We start from the raw sequence: 22,623 nt of genomic DNA on the forward strand, positions 1-22,623 counted from the left end.
GCCACCTAGATTCATGCTGCAGTAACATCAAGACTGAGCTACTGTAATGCGTTCTACATTCCTCAAAGTTGCCTGGGAGACTCCAGCTGGTGCCGAATGCTGCAACTCATTTACTCTCAGGAGCTAGACGGAGCACGCATATCACTACCGTTCTGCAGTCACGCCATTGCTTTCCCATCAGTTACCTGGTTCAATTCAAGGTTGTGACCAGCACATTCAAAGCCCTTCATGGCCTTGGCTCCTCATATCTGTGCAACTGCCTCTCCCCTTATGTTCCACCACGGCAGCCTCTCTTCCCTGAACAGGGCCTTCTGCAGATGCCACCCTGCAGTTGGGCAAAATCAGTAGTTGCCCATACATGCACTCTCTGTGGTAATCCCCAATTTATGGAGTGGCTTGCCTGAGGAGTTCAGGAAAACTCCCACTTTCCTGGCTTTCCACAAACTATGCAAAACCAAATTATTCAGATGGGCTTTCTACCCAGGTTTATAGGGCCGTGTCATAAGAAATAGTCCAGAGAGATGCCTTGGTAGGGACAGGGACTATACACTATGCTATTGAGTACTGCCTGCTGATGTAACTATGCACTTACTGGGGAGTTTAGACATTGCTAAACATGCCATGTTAATTAGTTATGCTTTATTTCAGAAAGATTTCCTCTCTGTGCTCGGTTTTATGCTTGTTTTCAAATTTTCTGCTACAGTACCCTGTTGTAGCTGCTCACTGAATGTCCTATTGTTCATTATTGTTATTTTGCTCAGTGAATGTCCTAGTTGTTGATTATATTGTATTTCACTTTCACCCTAGATCTCATGCGGTTTTATGTGTATTAACTGTACTTATGACTTTGTATTTAATTTCTAGTATGAACTGCCCTGTCCACTTGCTGGGAGGGCAGTATATAACTGTAATAAACAGAACTCAGCAAGAAAGATGGGCTATAAATAAATGAATAAAAGCACCACTGGATTAACATATGAAGCACGCAATGACAAGAAGCAAATGGACATGCATTTTTACATCATAAAACAGAATATATTCTGATGTGAGAGAGTCTACGGCAAAATCATTGCTAAAAATAATAGGTGCCACATTGAAATTTCTAGGTTCCTTGGTTACCTGATACCTAGGATTTGTTGAAACCTGATCTAAACTGCAGTTTTTACTACATTGCTAGTCATGGGGAGGCATAACAAATAGGAAAATGCTCCTTTTTTCTTTTTAAGAAAAGAAAGGGTAAGGCTCTTGGGAAGCTGAATCTTGCACTCAGTACCACTTCTGGACTTTGCTGCTCTCCTACAGAGTTGTGGTGGACATGCGGCCCCAGTCCAATAACACTGAGCAGCTCAGCTTTGAGTGGAGAAATGTGCATGTTCATACAGTGACAGAGGGGGTTAATAAGCCTTTGCCTATGCCTTGACTCATGCAAAAGGAAGTATCAGAGGTGCCTAATTTTTTTGGGGGGGGGAGTGTTTAGTTGCTGAGGTTAAAGGCCTTTATCATGGACCAAGAATGAATCTCTGAAGGGCAAGCTGTAGCCTCAAGCTGCCAGCTGCCTGTCTGTACTGATCTGCTGCAGGGCAATATAGAGCAAATTAGGATTAAAAATCCTACTGTGGCTCAGGGATAGAACACAAGCCAAAGATTCCTAGTTCTGCCCAAGCTGCTGCCTATCTCAACAGGCAAAACTGAGCTAGGGTGACACAGCAGAGGCTTAGGGGGGCTGTGGTGCAGTGGTAAAGCATCTGCTTTGCATGCAGAAAGTCCCAGGTTCAATCCCCCTCTCCCCCTTAAAGAGACTGATTGATTGATTTGATTTATATTCTGTCTGCCCCACGAGTGGGCTCAGAGCAGATACAACAAAAGTTAAAGCTACAATAAAATCATAGGTACAAACAATTCAGTTCAGTAAAACATCACCCACAATGGCAACTACAATTTCTTGACCCCAACCAACACACCCCATGGGATGGAGGAGGTAACCAGGTAAGCCGATTGATTAACCAGTGGGAACTAGAGCTGGGGGGACTGGATTTGCTGGCTCTCTTCCCATCCTGGAATTGGAATAGACATCACTGATCTTGATGGGCCAGTAGACTGACTTGGTATAAGCCAGCTTCATATATGCTTAAACCATAGAGAGCCACAACTAATTTTCAGGTGAAGTGGAATATGACAAGTTCTAAATGTCAGTTCTTTGATGTATGAATTATGATCATGTTATTCCTTCCAGTGAGTGGGTGTCTTGTAAGTGGCAGGATTTGAGTCCAGTAGTACATTAAAGGCCCACAAGATTTCCAGGGTATAAGCTTTCGAGAGTCAGGTGCCTTTTGTCAGATACCTTGACTCTTGAAAAGCTTGTACCCTGGAAATTTTGTTGGTCTTTAAGCTGCTTTAGGACTCAAATCTTCCTGTTCTGCAGCAGACCAACATGGCTAGACAAATGTGACTGTCTTGTAGATGAGTGTTTATGAATTCAAGAGGGTTATGTCCTTTTTTTCTTGTTGCCCTTGGGATCTGCCATTGACATGTTCTCACTTAGCAATAGGATTTTTATTTTCCTTTGTTTCCCTATTTTCATTAATATAGCTGTCTAGGGGCTCTTACTCCCCTGGCCTCAAGGCCTGATCCCCACTCATCACCTCTTTTTCTCTACCCAGTTCAGAAATGGAAAATTATGCCACCCAAGAACCTGGCTATTTTTCCTCCCTGAGCCACTGAGGGCCTGCATGCTAGATTTAAACACACGCATGCACATACACGCTTGCATACTCAAGTGTCGTCTTTAGATCACTGCTACATTTGGAAATGGTCCTTGAGGAGCCCTGACTCAGTGTCGTGTTCTTGGATGGAAAAATAGACAGGCTCCCAATCCTCCCTCCCTCCAGGCCAACTAGTCACTTTGGAATCTTGAATTGCTTACTCAGACCTGAGCTGATGCTGCAGATGGGGAGTCTACAGTATTTCTCCCCATCCCTAGCTATATGAACATAAGAAGAGCCCGCTGGGTTAGACCAAAGGTCTGCCTACTTCACTATCCTGTTTCCAGCAATAGCCAGCCAGATGCTCCTCTAGGACGCTCCCAAAGAAGGAAGGCATGAAAGCATCAGCCCTCATTGCTTGGATGTCCCCCAGCAACCAGTATTCAGCGAGAGGCCGTCTTTGAGTATGGGAGTTCCCTTCAGCTGTCGTAGCTAATAAGACCCCAACATGCCTTGCTGAATCAGTATATCTAGCCAGCATTGTGGGTTGAATCCTATGTTTTGCTCTGTTTGTGCAAGCGCCGCTTCCTCTTACACAAGATTTCCACCAAAGTTCTTTCCTGCTCTGGTCCCTCCACACATTGTTCACAAGAGTCCACTGCCTCCAGGAGCAAGGTTATGGGGAAACGCAGCAAAATACAGGGAAGTGGGGAAATGCCAGTTGCCTTTTTGGTATGTAGTATACAAATCCTGCGTTTCCAATAATGATTAGGTAAATGGCCTTGGAAAGCTCTAGCAGAGCAAAACAGAGAGAATTCTTCTTTGTCCCTCCTCATCTGGCACTGTGTAATACCTTGCCTCTGTCTGTAGAGGTTCCATTGAATCATTTATATTACAAAGAACGTAAATCGGGCCAAGAATGTATGTAGACCAATATCCAACAGTGGTTGGTTACCCTGAGACTTTCAAGTCCCCAGCCAGAGGATGAAGGCAAGAGCCTGTCTCGTGGCTGTTCGTATTCACCTTTTCTGTATCTAGTTCTTGTTCAGAGCCCATCTAGTGGCTATTGATAGCTCTTGTAGCACTAAATTCCATAAGTCCCCCATGTATAAGAATGGCCATACTCATGCTTTTAAAAGGGTTTAAAATAGCTTGGTAATAATACTTGGCTTCCAAAGAGAAATTTCAGTGTTCAGAATGCTTCACGTTCATAATATTTCACTCTGGAAGGAAAGAGCAAGAGTCCAGTAGCACCTATAAGACTAACAAAATTGGTGCAACAGCTTGCTTCTTCAGAAAGCTTGTACCCTACCACAAATTTTGTTAGTCCTATAGGTGCTACTGGACTCTTACTCTTTTCTACTGCTTCAGACAGACTAACACGGCTACCCATTTCACTCTGGAGGGACTGCTTTTTCTAAGATGGGTACCTGCAGCTATGCATAGATACCTCATTGATAAACAGAGATTGCTTTTTTCCTACAGTAATGTTTATTTTACTCCTATGCATATTTATGCAGACTTCATCAGACAAACTTTTACAGTTAGCCAATTAAGTTTTCTTTAGTTGAGTAACAGCCTTAATGTCTGTATGCATTAAAAAAAATTGTATAATGCTTCCTTTAAGTAAGGAGATTTGCTGGCCAGTTCAGTCATCCCGCAGCCTTTCTTAGCACCCGGTTCCACCTTCTTCCTGTACTGAGAATGCTGTTCACATGACCTATGGACTATGTTTAGCCTCCTGCCCCATCCCCACCCCCTGGCAGGCGGGTTTCTGGGAATTCTATTTCTGACAGTACTGATCTTCTCCGTCATCTGTTTATTTTTCCCCTTAGTTTTCTAGAAGGAGGTGGAGGAGGAATAGACGACAGCCCTTCTTCCCAGTTTGCAGAGGTGAGATTTTTTCCGGCAAATAGTATATGGAAAAAATGTGTAGGAATCGGAGTAGATGGGGGTGAGGGTTCTGTTGGGTCTATATTGTTCTTCCCTAAAGCTGCACTTTCCTCCAGATATTTAATACATAATAGCAGTTTGCAGAGGGAAATGGGAGAGACTGGGCTTGAAGGGGGATAAAGTGGAAGAAGAATTGGGCAAGTTGGAGAGGGAAAAGATCGAGGCTCTATGAAGCAAATGAAAATGTTTATTTGCTGCCAAAGCGCTCCATGAACCTGGGGACCAGAGGTAATGGTGATGGAAAGTTTCGAGAATAAGCTGAACCCGGGAGTCCTTTAGCCTTAAACAGGACTAGACTCTTGAAGCATTTATACAGGAAACAGAGTCTGTGCATTGCTTGTAGCTGCAAGGCGAACATGGCTTTTAAAAGGAGACGGGAATAACAAAGCAAAGAATAATGTTGGTTCCAAATACAGTATCGGGTTACTAAGAAAGAGATCAGTGAACAAACTGGCCCCAAATACCAGTATTTATTTTTTCTACATACCCAAAAATGGACCTTTACAGTGGACAAAGAAGCTGTCTTTTTGTAGAGGTTCGTGGCAGATAAAGCTGGCTTACGCCACGTACTGGAAAAACAGGTAAGAGTATTGCTGAAAGATCAGTTGATAAAATGCTGGAATCTGAGGCACTTTGAGGAAGATTATTAGAGAGGTGACAACAAAAAAATACTTGGGAAAAGTGGAAATGGTTTTGATGGAGCCGCTTTGAGTCTGAGGATATGAATATTTTAAATAAATTTCTGTATTGGAATTTTGATCACGGGAAGCCGTTATATTTTGTTGAGGAATGTCACACGTTACTTTTCCTTCTTGTTTTCACATCTCTCCTAACATTGCCCCTTTTCTTTAAGGTGCTTTGTGTAAGTTTAATTCTATACTAAAATTATAGATTCTTAAGGGAGGTGCGTACACTTTTAGGGCTGAAATTGGAACAAGCGTTGTGGAAGTTTTGTGTTGGTTGCGATTTGTGGGTCCCAGGAACTCTCACTCTGCCAGGCCCCTGAATGTGCTGGAGAACTTGAAGTCCCCAAAGGCGTGAGTTGTGAGGCTAAATATAACCTGAGACCCGAACAACTGGTATATTTAGGTTGATGACCTGTGAGGCCGCCCTCCTCTTGCCAGTTGCCCATCCCTGCCCAATTCAGCTGCTGGTCTGATACCCACACACCACTCTGATATCCACACACCACCCTGACTTCAGCATGATGAACTTGGACCTCTTTGAGTCACCTGGGCCTCATGTGCTCCAGCTGTCCCTGTTGGCCAGAAGGCTTCCTTGTTTCCGGAACCAACCCCTGGTAAATCATTGTACCCGTTTTTGCTTTTATGGGATACTTTGTTAAATCGCTGTATGACTTTCTTGCACTGACCTGCTTCAGGATTCAGTTCCTGCCCTGTCATCTCCAGAAGTTAAATCTGTGAAGGCAAGGTGCGTCGATGTACTTTCTCTCTGTAGCACTCATGTGTTGGTGTCTATGCATAAGCACCAAGGCCCCGTACGGTGCTCTGTCTGTCATTTCATAGCCTGCAGCGATGGGATATTTTGAATGGTTGATAATGGATTTTAGGATAGTTGTATGTTTCCGGTATTTCTGGTATACTTTCAACGCTTAGGAACAAACCTTTTTCTTATCCTTTTAAGTCAGTGCACTGCTTCTTAGTACTAAATGAAAGCAGTAGCAGAGCACAGCCACTATGTAATTTGGGGGAGTGTAAGTGTGAAATGTTGGATGGTGTGTCATATGGCTGAGAAAGTGAACTGTGAGCCAGAAAGTTTGGCTCTTGTTTATTGCTGTAGGAAATGTTGGCTCCCTGTTGTGCCTTCTCAGTCAAACCTATCTTGTAAGATAGTTACGAGAATTAAAGGGAGGGAGAACCATGTATATCAAATAAAGAAAACAAAGCTAACCAGGACATTCACCTAGTTCATACAAATGGTCATCCCTTGAGCTGTGAGAAACTCTAGTTGAAACTTAAGGATGAATTTCAAAAGAGAGGGTTTATTTGCCGGTAGAGGGGGGCGGGGTTTGAAAGAAAAATCTAGTCCAGATTTTATTATAAAACCGTACTGGGAGTGGGGTGGGGGCTGTGGCATAGGGGTAGAGCATCTGTTTGGCATATCAGAGGTCCTAGATTCAATCCCTAGCATCTCCAGGCAAAGGATCTGGTAGAAGGTGATGGGAGATGTCAGCCATTGCTAGTCTGAGTAGGTAGTCCTCCCTTTAGCAGACACCATGGAGAGTAGAACACCATGGGCAGCTATTGCTAGCCTTAGCAGGCAATACTGACCTCGATGGACCAGCATTTTGATTCAGTGTAAGGCAGTTTCACGTGTCCTTTTGGAGAAGGGCTGCCACAGAAGATGGTTTACAGTGCAATCTAAATAGAGTTATCCCCTTCTAGGTCTGCTTAAGTCAGAGGGCTTAGACCGGTGTAACTTTTTAGGACTATATTGTAGGGAACCTCAGCCAGCGCAAACGGCTGTGGCCTGAGTTCTAGTCAAGGTGTGCCAGAACAAGCCTCCCAGTGCTTTGCCCATTACCCTGGCTTCCAGTCTGTTTCTGAGCCCAATTCGAGGTGTCCTTTCTGACCTTCAGTGCCCTGAACAGCTTACCTGTAGCACTCCTCTCCCCATGTCAACCTGCTTGAGCTTTGGAATAAATACAGGTGTCCTTCCTGGAAAAACCTGCTTTATTTCAAGTTAAGTTGCCTGGGATCCACAGGTGGGCCTTTTGGGCTGCTGATCCCAGATAATGGCACTTCCCTGCCCAGGTTCCTTTACTTTTGACGGGATGGTGGTGGTCTTGAGTGTGCTGGGCTGGATCTCGCAGATCCACTCCACTATTACTGCCGTCTCCCCCTGAACCCCAGCGCCTTTCTCTGATGCAGGCCTCTTGCCCTGGGGAAGGCTTCTTATGCCCACTGGGGGGAAAGCCGCCACCATTTGCGGAACAGATCTGTACCCCATTTTATTTTTAAATGTGAGTTCATCTCTTTGTGAAATGGGCTCCCTTAACTGGCTTCCCTCAACTGGTCTTAAAAGTTGAATAGAGGAAGACCTAAATGAGATGGCCGGACTCAATAAAAGAAACTACGTCCTCCAGTTTGCGAGGTCTGAGCAAGTTTGTTAACGGAAGGACATTTTGGAGGTCGTTCATTGATAGGATCACCATGGTTCAGAGGCGACATGATGGCACATAACACACACGCACGCACAAAATGAAAACTAAATTTCTGATGGGAAATACCCCCAGCCTCAAGAATGTTAGTTTTTCTTTTTCCAATACACACCTCAGTTTGTTTCAAAAGCTCAAGGCCACTGACATTTTTCTTAAAATAAATCGTACTCATTCTCATTTCACTCCCCCTCCCCACAAACAAGGTTTGCTACCATGTTCTGGATTTAGAACCTTCGCTCAACCTGTCCCAACCTGCCAGTCCATTCGGATGTCCTCAGTCCAGCATTCCGTCTCCGAGCTCATCCTTAATAGCCGAGATTCAGCTGTCACAGCCCAGTCACTGCTGACACCACTTGTGGTGGTGAGGATAGACTATAGTATTCAAAACCTTCCCTGCCTGGGTGCGGCTAACCGGAGTGCTGATCTTTTCCCTTTCGAGGCTCTCTGACGTAGTTTGCAGATGGGCAATGCTGTCTGATCTCTCCTTTGAGAGATTACCTGCTGTCCAGGTATGGGTGGACTTTGAGCTCTCTCGATTCAGTTATTCTGGCCTGATTCCTTTTGGCTTTAAGTAGGAATGTAACACAGTCAATTAGTTGATTGTACTACCTGATTAAATGAAACATTTGATTGATCAGCTAAAAAGGCGTCTTTTTGGTATCATTCTTGAGAGAAGTTCAGATGAACTTTCCTCTTGTGTGAGAAAAGGGAGCATGCTGAGATGCCAGCTCTTAAAACAAAGGAAATATGTGTATTTTCCCTTAGGACTGTGATTTTTCTCATGTGCAAATTGATGCAAATATAAGGGATTCAATCACTAAAAGTTATTTAATCAGATAATTGCCTAGTTGAAGTCCTGGATTCTTAAATGTTTGCAAGAACATCTTTGTCCATGGCAGTACTGAGGGTTTTTTGGGGGGGGGACTAATGCAAGTGAAGCTTAACTGAAGCCGTAGTTTCATGGGAGTAAGCCCCCGAACCTGCTTTTCACCTTCAAGGTGGAGCCCCAGAAATGGTCTGGCAAATAGCGCCCTTAAGATGCTAATCCTCTTGCCTGTGTTAGCCTTTTGTGGGCAACGACCACCTGATAGGTGGGGGAGATTAGGCTCTCTTCCAGTTTTCTAAAGCTTCTCTTCCCAGTCACCTGGAGGGGGTTGTTATCTCACCTTTGGGGATTAGGCGCTTGGGTTATTTAGTGTGTGGAGTCACAAGTGTCCCTGAGCACAAGCTGAGGGACTGCTATGCATCTTACTACCTCTAGAATTAAGGTATTGAAGAGTGCAACCTGAGGCTGAACTGAGCCCCAGTGTTTACTCTTGAGAGAGAGAGGTAGCCACAAACTCCCAGAGGGGAACGACCCTCAGAGACAGAAAATCCTGAGGAGCACCGTCACCTGAGAGGATGGCCACAGGACTTCTACAGATACCACCCTGCAGCTGGGCTAAATTAACAGCTGCCCTTTCTCTGTGTTGGCCCCCACCTTGTGGAATGTCCTGCCTGAGGAGATCAGAAAGCTCCTGCTCTCCTGGCTTTCTGCAAACTATGCAAGACTGAATTATTTAGGGCTTTCTGCTCAGATTATAAGGCTGTTTCATAAGTAATAACTCAGGGACAGAGCCTATCGACTAGGTTATTGGATACTGTCTGCTGGCGTAGATGCGTTCCTACTGAGTAGTTTAATTTTGCTAAAGATGTCTTGTTAATTACTTATACTTTAAATTCAGAAAGGTTTCATCTATGTATTTGGCTTCCTGCTAGTTTTTCAAATCTGTGGCTACTATACCCTACTGTATCTGTTTTCATTGAATGTCCTAACTGTGGACTATAAATCAACAACAACCACAGTAATAATAATAATGAAGAGCTGCCATTGCTGAGGCAACCTGAGATGGCGCATGAGGCCTTCAAAGGTGTTCAAGATGTGGTGGTTGCCGTGGCAACCAAGCGGTGACTAGGCAGCAGTGCCAGGCGGATGTCTCATGGGATCTCCCTGCCAGGGGAGAGGCTTGCCTGGCATGTGGCAGTCTGTTGAGGACTGCGGAAAAGAGGCTGGCGAGGGGATCTGATGACAAGCTCACCGCCCTTCTCTGCTTTGTGTGAGGGAGGACGTGGCAAGGCTAGGCAATACCAGTCCTTGCCACAAGGGGTCAGCAGCACAGTGGTCCGGCTGAGGGGTTGGATGTGTTTATTTTGTGCATGTTTCTCCAGCTTCAAACTGCCTCTCAAGTATTACTTTAGTTTGCTGAGTTGAGACATCCAGGGAAGAAATGCTGAGGGAGATCATTACCTTGATGCCCTCACAGAAGTACGTTCCTCACTTTGTCCCAGCAAGAAGAATCCTGCTAAGTGTGTTCTTCGCTGCAGAAAAAGGAATCGCTGTTCTCAGTAGGGTGGGAAAGGGACACTTTAGTAAGAGGTTATGGAGCAGTGTGGTGTTCCTGTGAATGAGTCAGTCCCGTCAAATCCATGGTTTTCCTCCTGTTAGCAGGCTCCTCCAGACCTTCTGGGAAACTGGTTTAGAGCAGCGGCCTAGCACTGTCTGGGGTGGCAGGAGCCGAGCTTGTTCTTGTTTTTCAGCATTTGGCAAATGTTGACAATTCGCTTCAAACTTGGGTTGGCAGAGGCTAGAATTTTTTTTAATGTTCAATTTTCAAGTGTGTACAGAGTTGCTGGCCACCCTCGGTAGACATTTTTGATCAAATACAGGGTTATGTGGTAAAGCATCTGCTGGTCCCCGTCATCTTCTTTAAGGACTGGATATGATGGGATGTGAAAGGCCTGCGGCCCTGGAGAGCTGTGCTGACCTTGATAGGCCAGTGGCCTGACTCAGTACAGGGTAGCTTTCTGTGATCTGTAATAGGAAGGATGTAGCTGGATGGTGCTCTGTGGTGAATGAAAATTCTGCATCGTCTCAACAGTTGCAGTGACACGTTGGTAGCGTTCAGTAGCACTTCCCACTGCATGTGGCAGCTCACATTTAATGAAATGCTCCTCCATACAAAGAAGTGTCCCTCACATCGGAAATTAGCATGTCAGGGGAGAGTTCTAGCCTTGAGTTTTCCTTGACGTCATCCTTTTCTGTGGGCAAGGGATTCTTTTGTAAACCTTCTATTGTGACAGCCCCCACCCCACACACAGTCTAAAGAGGCCCAGCCCACACTTCAGTTTGCCACCTCCGTAAGATAATTAGGCCTAGTTAGCTTCTAACCAGTTAGCTTCAATTTCATCTAATTATCTGGCGGCTTTTCTCCGATATCTCCCTGTGTCAGTTGATCTCGGAGGCTCTGCTTACCCACATAAGCTTGCAAGTTTTGCCATAAGCAGCTGGGTAGTATGTGGGTTTTGTGTGCCACCAGACACCCCCTCGCATGTAAAAAGAGCTCTGGTAACAGTAGGCGGGTCCCAAGCTGGTGCAATTTCGCTTAGGTAGTCCTCCTAATTACAGCCCTTTGGCTTTGTTGACACAATCGGAAGCAGCCTTACACAATGCAGTGGTGGGGTGTGGACGCTGCTGCCCAGGCCTCATTCCGCCTGCTGCTCCTCCTGCTTTGCCAATCCAGCTTGTCTCTCCCAACGAGAACTCCTGAATGGGGAGTTAGTGGTTCAGGTGAACGTGCCTTCTCCGTTCCCGTACCCTCAGTGAGCAGAAGTACATGCCCAGGATGTCCCCGTCTCCCGGAGAGACGGATGTTACCCCACGTCACTAAGCCCCCCTCCCCCTCAAATTTTGTTCTCAGAAGTCAGCAGGCCCTCAAGAGCATCAAAGTGGGCAAAGTGGGGTCAGGAGGGGGGAAACTGGTGGACATCACGGACCCTTCTTCTGCAGATGGAAAGGCCATTCTGTCATGGTGGTGCGTGCTTATGGGCAGGGCTTTTTTTCAGCGGAATGCAGTGGAATGGAGTTCCGGAACCTCTTGAAAATAGTCACATGGCTGGTGGCCCTGCCCCCTGATCTCCAGACAGAGGGGAGTTTAAATCTAAACTCCCCTCTGTCTGGAGATCAGGGGGCGGGGCCACCAGCCATGTGACCATTTTCTCCAAAGGCAACCCACTGAGTTCCACCACCTCTTTTCCCAGAAAAAAAGCCCTGCTTATGGGGTACCGCTTTGATGGATACTTTGGCTGCAGAGGAGCAGTTTGTGTGTGTACCTGAACAGATACAGCCTCTCTAGCCTTCTCTGTTTCTGTGGAAGCGCTTGAATAAATTGGCAGAAAGATTTCTATTTGGATTTTACAGAGCAAACAGACTTTGTTTGCCAGGTTTTTTTGTTAAAATAAATTTGAAGGTTTCAATTTTGGGTGGGGTGAGGGACAGTTGCCACGTTAGGTAAGGGCAAAAGTTTTAAGAGCATGTTTTTCTGCTTCTGCAAGTGTTACTGAGAACTTCTGCTTAGGAGTCCCTGAAGTTGCTGAAGAAGAAAAATGCTGCAATATCATAAGAGTTTCTTTTTAAAAAATCTCTCAACTCAACCCACATCATATACAGCCTATTGTGTACCTGGCTACTATGCATGCCACTCATTTAAAAAAAACAAAAAAGAATCACATTTAAATTGGCCCTAAACCTCGAAAGGGCAGGGTTGTCAATTCCTATTCAGCTATGGTGATAAGAAGTGGCTCCAGGTGATCAGGGAAAACAGGTTTTTTTTCAGGTTGTTCCATATATGGAAGGGCAAGCAACTTTTTGTGCCTTTCCCCCTCAAGTTCATCTGTTGTATTCTTATTTCACTCATCCTCCAAGGATCCCTTTCATTTTTTTCTCCTCACAACAACCGTTTAAGGTAAATTAGGCTGAGAGATGGTGTCTGGCTTGAAATCACCTAATGAGCTTCATGTCCAAACAGGGTTTGAGCTTGGGCCTCCCTGCTCCCAATCTGGCATGCTAATTTTGGAACCGCTCTGGATGTAACAAAATTGAGTGACCACTAGAGGCGGGCACGAACTGGGAAAATGGCAGTTCATTGCAGTTCATGGTTCGTCACGTTTCACGAACCATGAACTGCCATGAACTTGCCGAGTTCACGAACCGGTTTGTTTGGTTTGTTGGTTCATCACTTCCAGGTCTGCAGAAAGCCCATCATTTCCATTGCCTAGGTAACAGATTGATCGGTGCCGGGCTGTCTGCAGTGACAAATCGGAAAATGAACCATACAAACCACTCTAAAAATCAAAGTGGGTTGTCACGGTTCGCAAACCAAAAAAAAAAAAAAAAAAGGCCCAGTTCATGATGAACTTTGGTTCATATTTCGGTTTGTGCCCATCTTTAGTGACCACTCAAGGCACTGGTATTAAACTATGTAACTATTCCTATTTGCCAGACAAACATTTTTAGATGTTAGCATCCAATTTAGAGTTCCTTAACCAATCTGGAACCTTGAACTACACTTCACTAGCTGCTCTTTCTTGGATTTGAGTCCATTGGAACCTTAGAGAACAGCAAGATTTTCATCAGATGTACTTTCCAGAGTCAAAGCTCTCTTCTTCAGATACAAGTAGGAATGGAGAGCCCTGAGCCCTTACATTCCAGTCAGGGGAGATGTAGCAAGGAAGGGCGTCAGGATGAAAAGTAGAATGCAGTTTGATTAGATGGCAGGGGTATAGCAAAGGAGGATGTAAGGATGTAAAAGTACAATGTTGTTTAGAGCAGAAATTAGCATCTGTAGTGAGATAAGAATCTTTTGTCTCTGTTCAACCGTGCGTGCGTGCGCCATGTGCACTGTTCTGAATTTGTGATTTGAACTCAGATTTAGCAGTTGCCCCTTGAAGCTTCTCTGTGTGGGGTCTGCCAAGATTTCTGGCAATTGGGGAGCTTTGAGGCAATGTGGTTACCTCTCTTCTCATCCACTCGTTCTATGGTTACAATTTTCTAATATCCCTAACACTGCTAGCTGTCCATTTCTAGTCTGTCCAATTTCTCAACAGCCAGCCTGTGGACCGTATCAGGCAGGCCAAGCTTCCCTTCCTTCCAGGTTTCCTTTTGTTCTGATACCCTGAATGGTTTCTTTATACAACATGTATGTGCATGCGTATTACATGGAGGAGACTTGGCAGTAGAAAACTGAAGTGTTGGTAGAGGAGAGCAGTGGTTGGACCATGTAGTGCTGCTACAGTAACTCTAGTCAAGGCTTCAAGTAGGTAGCTGTCTTGGTCAGCAATAGAACATCAGGATTTGAGTCCAGTGGCACCCAAGAGTCGGAGTTCTCTTCTTCTGATGTATCTGAAAAAGTGAGCTTTGTCTCTTGAAAACTTTTATCTTGAACATCTTGTTGGTCTTTGAGGTGTCACCGGGCTCAGATCTTGCTGATCTAGTCAAGGCCATGTGCGCTTTTTGCCTGTGCTTAGATATTTATGGTATCAGCCACAATTCAGCATCTGAAAGATCTCGAGATTGTTTTAAAGTACAAAGCAAGTTGCTCGTCCTAACAACTGTGAAGGTGGGCCCACTTTTCAGGTGCAGGCAGCCTGTGAAATCCTAGAGAGGGAGAAGTTGAGTATTGCCTTCAGTCAGGGAGAGGCAGTCCTCAGAGCCTCACACGCTACTTTGCCATTCTCCACAACTAGCAAAAGAAGCAGGATAAATTCAGCGCAGCAATTTTGCATTATTTCTTTTTAAAGCAGGTTTCCCTAGCAGTTTTGGTTCTCTAAGTATAGGGTAGACTTGGCCCCTCCTTTTGGGAATCAAATTTAATGTGTTGGGTTTTTTTCCCCTCTCCAGTTTTGGGACCAGTTAGATCATTCGATGGTCTTCCCAGACTTCAGGCCGCTCCTGAGCAGCTCGCCGGACCAAGATGGCCGGGACAACGAAAGGGGACACCAGGCTCACGCAGACCTGTGGGGACCAAGCAGACCTCCACGGCTGCCCATGACGCGGAGGTACAGATCCCGAGGCAGTACGCGACCCGACAGGTCGCCAGCCATTGAAGGGTAAGAGCACTGTGGGAGTGTGGGGATCCGACATCTGCCTTGACGTGGGAGCGGGAGAGCAGGGACGGAGGGTTACAGCAGCACGTGGTTATTTATTGAATATATTTGTATCCTGCTTTTCCTACAAAGCTCAAGGTGGTTTCTAAATATAATCCAACGTACAACAAATCATTAATACATTATCCCATACTAAAAAGAGCCAGTAGAAAAACAGCAATCAAGCCAAAGGCCTTTCTCAGAAGCTCTGCTTCACCCTTTCTCCCTGAGACTGCAGAAAGGAAAGAGCAACCCTCACCTAGCTCAGGTTTTGAGCCTGGGTGCTTCTAAATTGATGCGAACTATAGGAGTTGCTTCTCTCAGGATTCATTTCTGCACGGTTCCATGTGTGGCCTAAGAGTGTGAGTCTGCTTTCTCAAGAAGACATCATTGTGAGACATCGTGACTTTTGACGTGGCAGAGAGTTAGGAGAAGAGGTGTGCATGCTCGTAGGGCTGGGCTGAAACCAGGGGGTATGCGTTACAGCAGAAAGCGGTAATTTATTTTCCTGGGGCAGCTTTTTTCAGTGGTTTTCTCCAAGCAGTTGTGAAATTGAGGCAACTCCTCCATTTCAGGCAGCCTGTAAGCCCTCTCCACACACAGACCCGATGGCTTTCACATAGAGGCTCCATTATCAGCCTCTTCACAGTCCCAATTGGTTGGTAATTTTGTTGCCATTTCCCCTCCTTCCAACTAACAGCATTATCATCACGTAGCCAATCAGATTTCTCTATGTGACTATCAGTGAGGGTGGTGGTGGTGGAGAGTGCCCTCAAGTCATAGCTGGCTTATGGCGACCCCTGGTGGTGTTTTCATGGCAAGAGACTCACAAGGGTGGTTTGCCATTGCGTGCCTCTGCAACCCTGGTCTTCATTGGAGGTCTCCCATCCGATTACTAACCAAGGGCTACCCTGCTTAGCTTCTGATATCTGACGAGATCAGGCTCATCTGGGCTATCAGTGAGGGCAGACAAAGCTAATTCATAGTGAGGGTAGTACTTCCCGAAAAGATGTATTGGCCTTATGTTCTCTAACTCTCAGTAATTTCATCATGTAACTGAAATCTGATTGGCCACATGCTGGTAGGAGGAAAGGCCTTTTCTTTTTAAAAGCATCATCCAGTTGGGACAATGGAAGGTCTTTAGGAAAATGGGTGCCAAAAATGCTCATTGGAGATCAGTGGGCTGAGCTCTATACATGTCTTTCAATAGAAGCCTGTGCCCCATGGTCTCTCCTGCCCTGCAACATGCAAACATCCTTCTGCCATGTAGGGAACCACACTTGAATTGGGCCCTAGCCCAAGGCACTGGTCCCACAGACATCATGACATGTGGAGTTAATTTCCACCAATTCCCACCTCTGTTTGCAGCCTGCCACAGCTCCTGAAATCTTGCCCCCAGGGGTCAGTGGACTCCCAGGAATAAGGAAGAGTTCTGCAGTAGGAGGGGAAGAATAGGCAAAAATTGTCCCACCCATCTGTTTAGGACCCCACTCCTTTTCTGCTTCTTCTGCCTACACAGGGCAAATTCCCTTGCACAAGAGACTAAATGTACACAGATCTGGCCTCCCAAATGGCAACATTCAGGTGTCAGCGGGAGAGCAGTTCTGTCTTTCAGGAGGCTCAGCTGCTGGCCTGAAACGTCATTGTTACTCAGTAACAACAACCATCTTCAAAGTGAGTGAAACCGATGAATTTGACAGTAAATTCAGTTTGGACTTAAATCCGGGTGGTGGATTTCTCTCTCACTATGGATGTTAAATTTAGCATAGCATAGCTCGGAAGATGGCATTATCGCCCGTTCCTGAGGGAGCGAACGGGCGTCTGTTCCTGTTGCGATTTCATTTGGCCTCTGCTAACCTATGGCCGCCTCTTAGATTTCACAGCCGTTTTGGCCCCACTGTTCAGAACTTTTCTCTTGCTTTAGCTGCCAAATGAGGACACCCTTTGTGCACCCAGCAGGTGGGCTCGGGGACTGCAAATGCTCACTTCTGTCATGGTAAATGTAGAACCAGGACCACAAGGCTCTTTGATGTTTCTCTTGTGATAAACTCGTCCCAGGTCTGGCCACCCCTTTCAATGCTGGCCTGCTGTCTTGGGCCCCTTTCTAACAGACCTGTTTCTTTCTCTCTCTCCTTCCTTATTCCCCAATTTCCATCTCATACAGAATAATACAACAGATATTTGCGGGCTTCTTTGCGAATTCAGCCATTCCTGGCTCCCCTCACCCCTTTTCCTGGTGAGTGACATGCTTTCTTTACTATCCCCCCCCCCATCGTTTTTCCTTATCACGTGTTGCCTTAGCAGCAGAGATGTGTTAAAATGGCCGTGGGGGGTGTCTGTGTGTGATACAAATTTCCCGATAGTTTATGGGAGCTGGCATTCTCGTGGTAGGACTCGAGGGCAATGGTTTTTTTGGCAGCACCATGTTACTCCCAACTCCTTTATTTGGGCTCAAGGGGGTGTTTCAGATTTTCATCCTCTGCTGCTCCAATCCCTACTGCTGCTGTCCGACCCTCTCCCAGTGCTGCTTCCAGTATGCAATGCCTAGTTCCTCTCCCTCCCAGCACAAGAGTTCAGCCCTCTTCTGTTGCTGCCAAGGAGCCGTACAAGCACTGTTGAGTGCTCTATAGTTGCAGCGTTCCATATGATGTCCACCAGTCTCCCCTCTGCCAGACATCCCAAGCTCCCCTTTCCCTCCCCAGTACTGCCTAGTGCTCTTTAGCTTCCCGTTGCTAGTGTGTCTCTCTGTCTTTTAATTTCCCCGTCTCCAGGGGTGGCATGTTGCACTCGAATCCCGGGGATTATGCTTGGGGTCAGAGCGGCCTTGACGCAATCGTAACACAGGTAAAGATGCCAGTGGGTGGAACCTGCCTAAACTTTCCTCCTTCTCTTCACAGTGGCCACTTTGGCATTTGTATCATTCTTCCCAAGCTCTCCTGGCTTCTCTTTTCTTGCTCACTACCACCTGGCCATCTGGTAGCCATCTTTAGTCACCACCACTGGTGACCAGGCAGGAGCGTAAACTGACCAGTCTCACAGGTGTGCCTAATAAGACTTGGCATTTTTAGTGCTCTTTCCATTATCTCACAATCGGTACAACAACCATGTAAGGTAGGTCACTCAATATTATCCCTGTTGGAGGAGGCTGAGAGAGGAGGGCTTACCCAAAGCCACCAAGCAGGTTTGTGGCAGAGGTGAGATTCAAAGCGGGGCAGGGGGCGGGGTCTCCCTGATTTGCATTTTACTCCTTTAGCCTGTGTGCTGCAGCCAGCTCTCACTTGTTCAGCACTGATTTATGCCAGGCAGGGGCAAAGTTCATAGGCCATAGACAAAATTCAAGACAGACAAAAAGAAAAACTCTTATCACTCAACAAGTAATTTAGATTGTGGAAGTCACTGCCAATAGGCACAGACGGCTTTACAAGGGAATTAAATTTATGTAGGAGAGGTCCCTCAGGGGCTACTAGCCAGGGTGACTAAAGTGAACCTCCTTTTGCAGAGGCAGCAAGCCTCTGAGTACCAGTGCTAGGTGGCAGCACGAAGGCCTTGGCCTCTACACCCTGGCCTTTCCAAGGTGGCTGGGGTGAAACAAGACACTCGGGGACTACTGGCATGATTGATCAGGGCTCTTCTGAGGTTCTTACAGCACAGTCAGCTGTGGCTGCAAAGCCCATTCCAGTGCCATTGCAGTGCTGAAATCATCCAATGAAGGGAAGGTTAGCGCTGGCGGATTAAGTGGACTTGTGACCCACAGCTGAGTTGTGACCCTGCCACAGTTTTCTTTAAGTGTGTGAGTTGCTGGAGGGGGGGAGCGACATGCAATTAAAAATCAGCACCAGGGTGTCATCAAATCCTATGGCAAGATGATTTGCATTCTAGATCCTATGTACATAAACTCAGCTACTTAAAGGGAGTTAAACAAATGTGCAAATGGTGTTACTTCTGTTCTGGTTTTGTGAGTTAAAAGGAGCTATGCTGGGCACTACTGGCCCCCCCCCGCTCCAGCCACTGGAAGTCTGCTTATCCTGACTCTGTGCCAAAGATATCCATAAGTGCTTCCTGTATGTTTTTGCAGCCATCAGGACTAGAAACTTGGAAATATTTAGGGAAGTTCAGATGCTCAGGGAATGATATCCTGCATGTATATTTTTCCCGTGCTCTCTTACGGAATTGCAGCATTACAAACAGCTCTGTATAGGGTCAAAAATCCCAAGCAGCCTTGGTGGATTAGGTCAAAAGGTGCTTCGAGGAAGGCTGGAAACATCTGAATTCTAATCTGTCCCTTTTGAGTTGTGCTTTGGGCTAGGGTTCATTTCCTTGGAAGCTGATCCATGGCTCTTTATCAAAAGGCTGGGGACAGGTGGAGAAACTGGCCCGCCATGACCCGCATTCCCTTGTCACGTGCAGCTCCAAGAGCAGAGAAGCTGCAAGGCTGAACTAAGAATCAGGAGGTCTCTTGTTCAAGTTTTGCCTCTGCCACAAACATGCCAAGTGTTTTTCTCTCTCAGCCTCCCTCAGCAGTTTGAGGATACCAGGTCTGGGCAACTTTGCAGGGCTTTTGTCAATAGTGCCTTTGAAGTGCTTCTTTGCACACTCTTTGTGTGTGTGTCTGGCTCATCCTTAGCTTCCATGGGGTGGAACCGAGCCCCCACAGGCCCAATGACCTTCATGAAGGTTGTCCTGTAGCATGCCCCAGAATCCCTTGTAACATGCAGAAGTTCAGAACTGGACCTGCTGGCCTGGAAAAAGGATCCCTGAAGGTAGAGAGCTTGGGGCCCCTGCCTTATCCAACTATGATGCTGGATGAATGCAGCCCTTAGAACCTGCTCTGCTCTCTTGCTTCTCTGTAGTTCAGCAGCAAAGTGCCTTAAAGTTGTGCCCTCTTTTGCTTTATTTCTCCCTTCTTCCTCCCCTTTCCCCTTATGGCTTTGCATCTTTGCAGCAAAATCACAATCTCCTTTTCCCCCCATTTCCCCCCCTCCAGCTTTTGGGACAGCTGGAAAACACAGGACCTCCCCCGGCAGACAAAGAGAAGATTTCTTCACTCCCTACAGTGACCGTCACTCAGGAACAAGTTGGTAAGGTCCCGCCACCTGCATGTTTGCAAAAGTAGCCACCATTCAAAGGAGGAACCACTGAGGTTGGGAGGATTGATTTCCTCTTGGCATTGAGGAATTCAGCAATTCCTCAGCCCCATACTGGATCCTTGCTAATACTGTATATTTGTAAACTTAGATTCTTTTACCCCATGACATTGTTTATGGAAATGTTCTTGACACTGCATGGAAATGCCTGCCCTTGTCCTTGCCACTAATTGTACTAAGCTTACACTATGTAATCCGCCTTGAGTCTCAGTGAGAAAGGCGGAATATAAATAAATAAATAAAATTAAATAAATTGTGAGCACAATCCAGGGAATTGTGTGAGGTGCCCACTGTGGAATTGCAACTGCTTGTGGAAAGTGACAATTAGCTTCGGCTATCAAGAGCTGCGTAATGTTACTGCTGTCTCTGGTTTCAGGGGAAGGGAGGGTGTGTGTGCCATAGTTGTGTGGCAAAGGACCTGATCTGAGCATAAACATCCCAGGTCCAATTCCTAGCATCTTCACTCAAACGGATCTCAGGGGGCCGGGCAGGGAAAAACCCACAGCCTGGTGGAATAGATGGTACTGGGCTGGATGGACCAGGGATCTGAGCTGGCAGAGTGGTTTTGGAGAAGGTCCATAATTCAGTGGTAGAGCTCATGCTTCACATGCACAAAGTTCCTTATTCAATTCCTGGCTTCTCCTGTTAAGGAGGAGGAGGCCTGCTCCCTGCCTGAAGTGCTAGAGAACAACTTGGCAAGTGTCCTACCACTCCATTTGCAGAACTTGGAATTTCCCCTGCATTGCTCTCTGTTCCTGCAGCCCCTTCTTACCCCTGGAAAGATCACTGGACCTGCACAGAGGAGTAGCCGTGTGGGTTGGGGGCACTGGAGTGAGGAAGGGCAAAGGGGCAAAATTGCTCCTCCTCGTTTCACAAGCACAGCTCCGCCGAGGAAAGGTGTGTCTGTTTCATCCTTTCAACGCTCCATCCCACCAATTTACTCTACCCATCCTGCACATAGATCCTGCAGCTCAAGGAATAATCTTTCCAGGGCTCGGAAGGGACTGCAAGATCAGAGAGGGCATCCCAGCTGAATGGCTGCAAGAACGGCTTGAGCAGAGAGAGATGTTCACCAGGCAGCTTGCTCTGTCGATGGGTGTCTCAGCTCAGGGGAGACTTCACTTATTTATTGAATTGATCTGTTTAGGGATTATTCAGCTAAAGCAGCCCTTGCTACCTCCATGGCAGAGGTGGGTGGGACCCCCAGAGTGGCAGAAAGAACCTGGGCTGGATTCTGCAGATCCGATCTGCAAGGGAAGGGGCTTTCCTTTGATGCAAGATTTTCGCACATCAGGAGAATGCTGCTACTGACAGAGGAAAACCGTTCTGTCCATGGAACAAATTTATGGGACACAGCCCTGAACCCTCCTCAGGGTGATAAACCTTAGAAGAATCATCTAAAACGTGGCATGAACAAGGCATCGTGGATCACCAAACTACTTTTTCTTCCCCCTCTGAAATAAAGAATTCAGATATCACCCCCCGCCCCCGCCACCCAATGTTTTGAGTAAACACTGGGCTCAGTGGATGGCAGGACATTCCTGTGGGATCAGGCTGAACGTTTGCCAATCTCTAGTCCATAATCTCTGCCAGGGGTCAGGCCAGATGCGCCTAGGGTCAGTGGCCGGCCCTCCCTGCTTGCCCCACTCTTTGGGGCTTCTGTTCTTGGATCTCACGGCTGTCACAAAATGGAGATCCTCCCTCTGTTAAGCAAATCTCCCAGACTCTACAGGGTTGGACCCATAGGCAGCGCCTCACAGCACGATTTGTCCAGCCCCCAAACTGCATGTCTTGCCAGCTTCAGGGGATGGGCTAGGGCGGCCCGAGGTCAGGAGCACTCTTCTGTGCGTCATCCCCTCGTCTCCCTTCCTCCAGAGCATCAAGAGCAGAGATGGTCTTACCTGCTTTTACATTGACTGTCAAACAGCGATGTTCTCTCGCAAGTGGCTGTCTTTTTCGTCTCTCTTCCTATCCTAATCCTCCGTAATCCCCAAACTGCATCCTTCACATTCCCTGAAGACTACCTTTTGCTCCTCCGGCTCTTTCCTTGGGAGATTTGCAAACTGCCCTCTTGGCTCCAGCTTTCTGAACCTGATCTCTCTCCCTGCCCCTGTTCCCTCAAGCATCTGGCCTTTTAGATAGCAAAGCCAGAGACGGAGGCTTACCTTGCGCTGTGTCCAGTGCCTCGCAACTGGTACTAACCACAGGTCGACGACCATTGCTGCCCTAACTGAGATCCTGTCCCCTGCCCTTGTCCCGCAGATTCGGGCCTGGAATGCCCTGTGTGTAAAGAAGACTATACCATAGCGGAGCAGGTCCGGCAACTCCCGTGCAATCACTACTTCCACAGCAGCTGCATCGTGCCCTGGTTAGAACTGGTAAGCCTGCGTTCACGGGAGGGGAGGGAACTGGTCCGCAGTGAGGAGGCTTGGAGCCTTTGCGATGTTGAAAGCGGAGCGCCGTTACGAGATCAGGCATGGCAAGGAATTTAGGGGCCGTTAAGTGTGGTCTGGCGGGGACGCAGAGCCCACCTGTGGAGCACAGCCTGCAAGAGAGGTTCCCTTATACAAGCGTCGTTGAGAACCTCCATTTCAGTGAAGAGCCCGTGTGGTATAGTGGCTAGAGTGTGCAACTAGGATCTGAGAAACTGGAGTTCAAATTCTCATACTTCTGTGAAGGTCGC

At 46.8% G+C, this 22,623-nt stretch overlaps 1 protein-coding gene across 2 annotated transcripts in view; it reads left to right on the forward strand.

The window, feature by feature from the left end:
- Positions 1 to 22,623, forward strand: part of RNF115 (ring finger protein 115) — a 58,957-nt gene that overhangs the window by 32,475 nt on the left and 3,859 nt on the right. For both annotated transcript variants that reach the window (XM_054994230.1, XM_054994223.1), the window contains exons 3-8: positions 4,538 to 4,595; positions 14,552 to 14,760; positions 16,961 to 17,032; positions 17,568 to 17,640; positions 19,781 to 19,874; positions 22,203 to 22,318. In XM_054994230.1, coding sequence (XP_054850205.1) covers positions 4,538 to 4,595; positions 14,552 to 14,760; positions 16,961 to 17,032; positions 17,568 to 17,640; positions 19,781 to 19,874; positions 22,203 to 22,318 — 622 coding nt within the window. The remainder of the gene's footprint in view (positions 1 to 4,537; positions 4,596 to 14,551; positions 14,761 to 16,960; positions 17,033 to 17,567; positions 17,641 to 19,780; positions 19,875 to 22,202; positions 22,319 to 22,623) is intronic.

The sequence above is a fragment of the Eublepharis macularius genome, chromosome 1, assembly GCF_028583425.1.
Source record: "Eublepharis macularius isolate TG4126 chromosome 1, MPM_Emac_v1.0, whole genome shotgun sequence".
NCBI classification, from domain to species: Eukaryota; Metazoa; Chordata; class Lepidosauria; order Squamata; family Eublepharidae; genus Eublepharis; species Eublepharis macularius.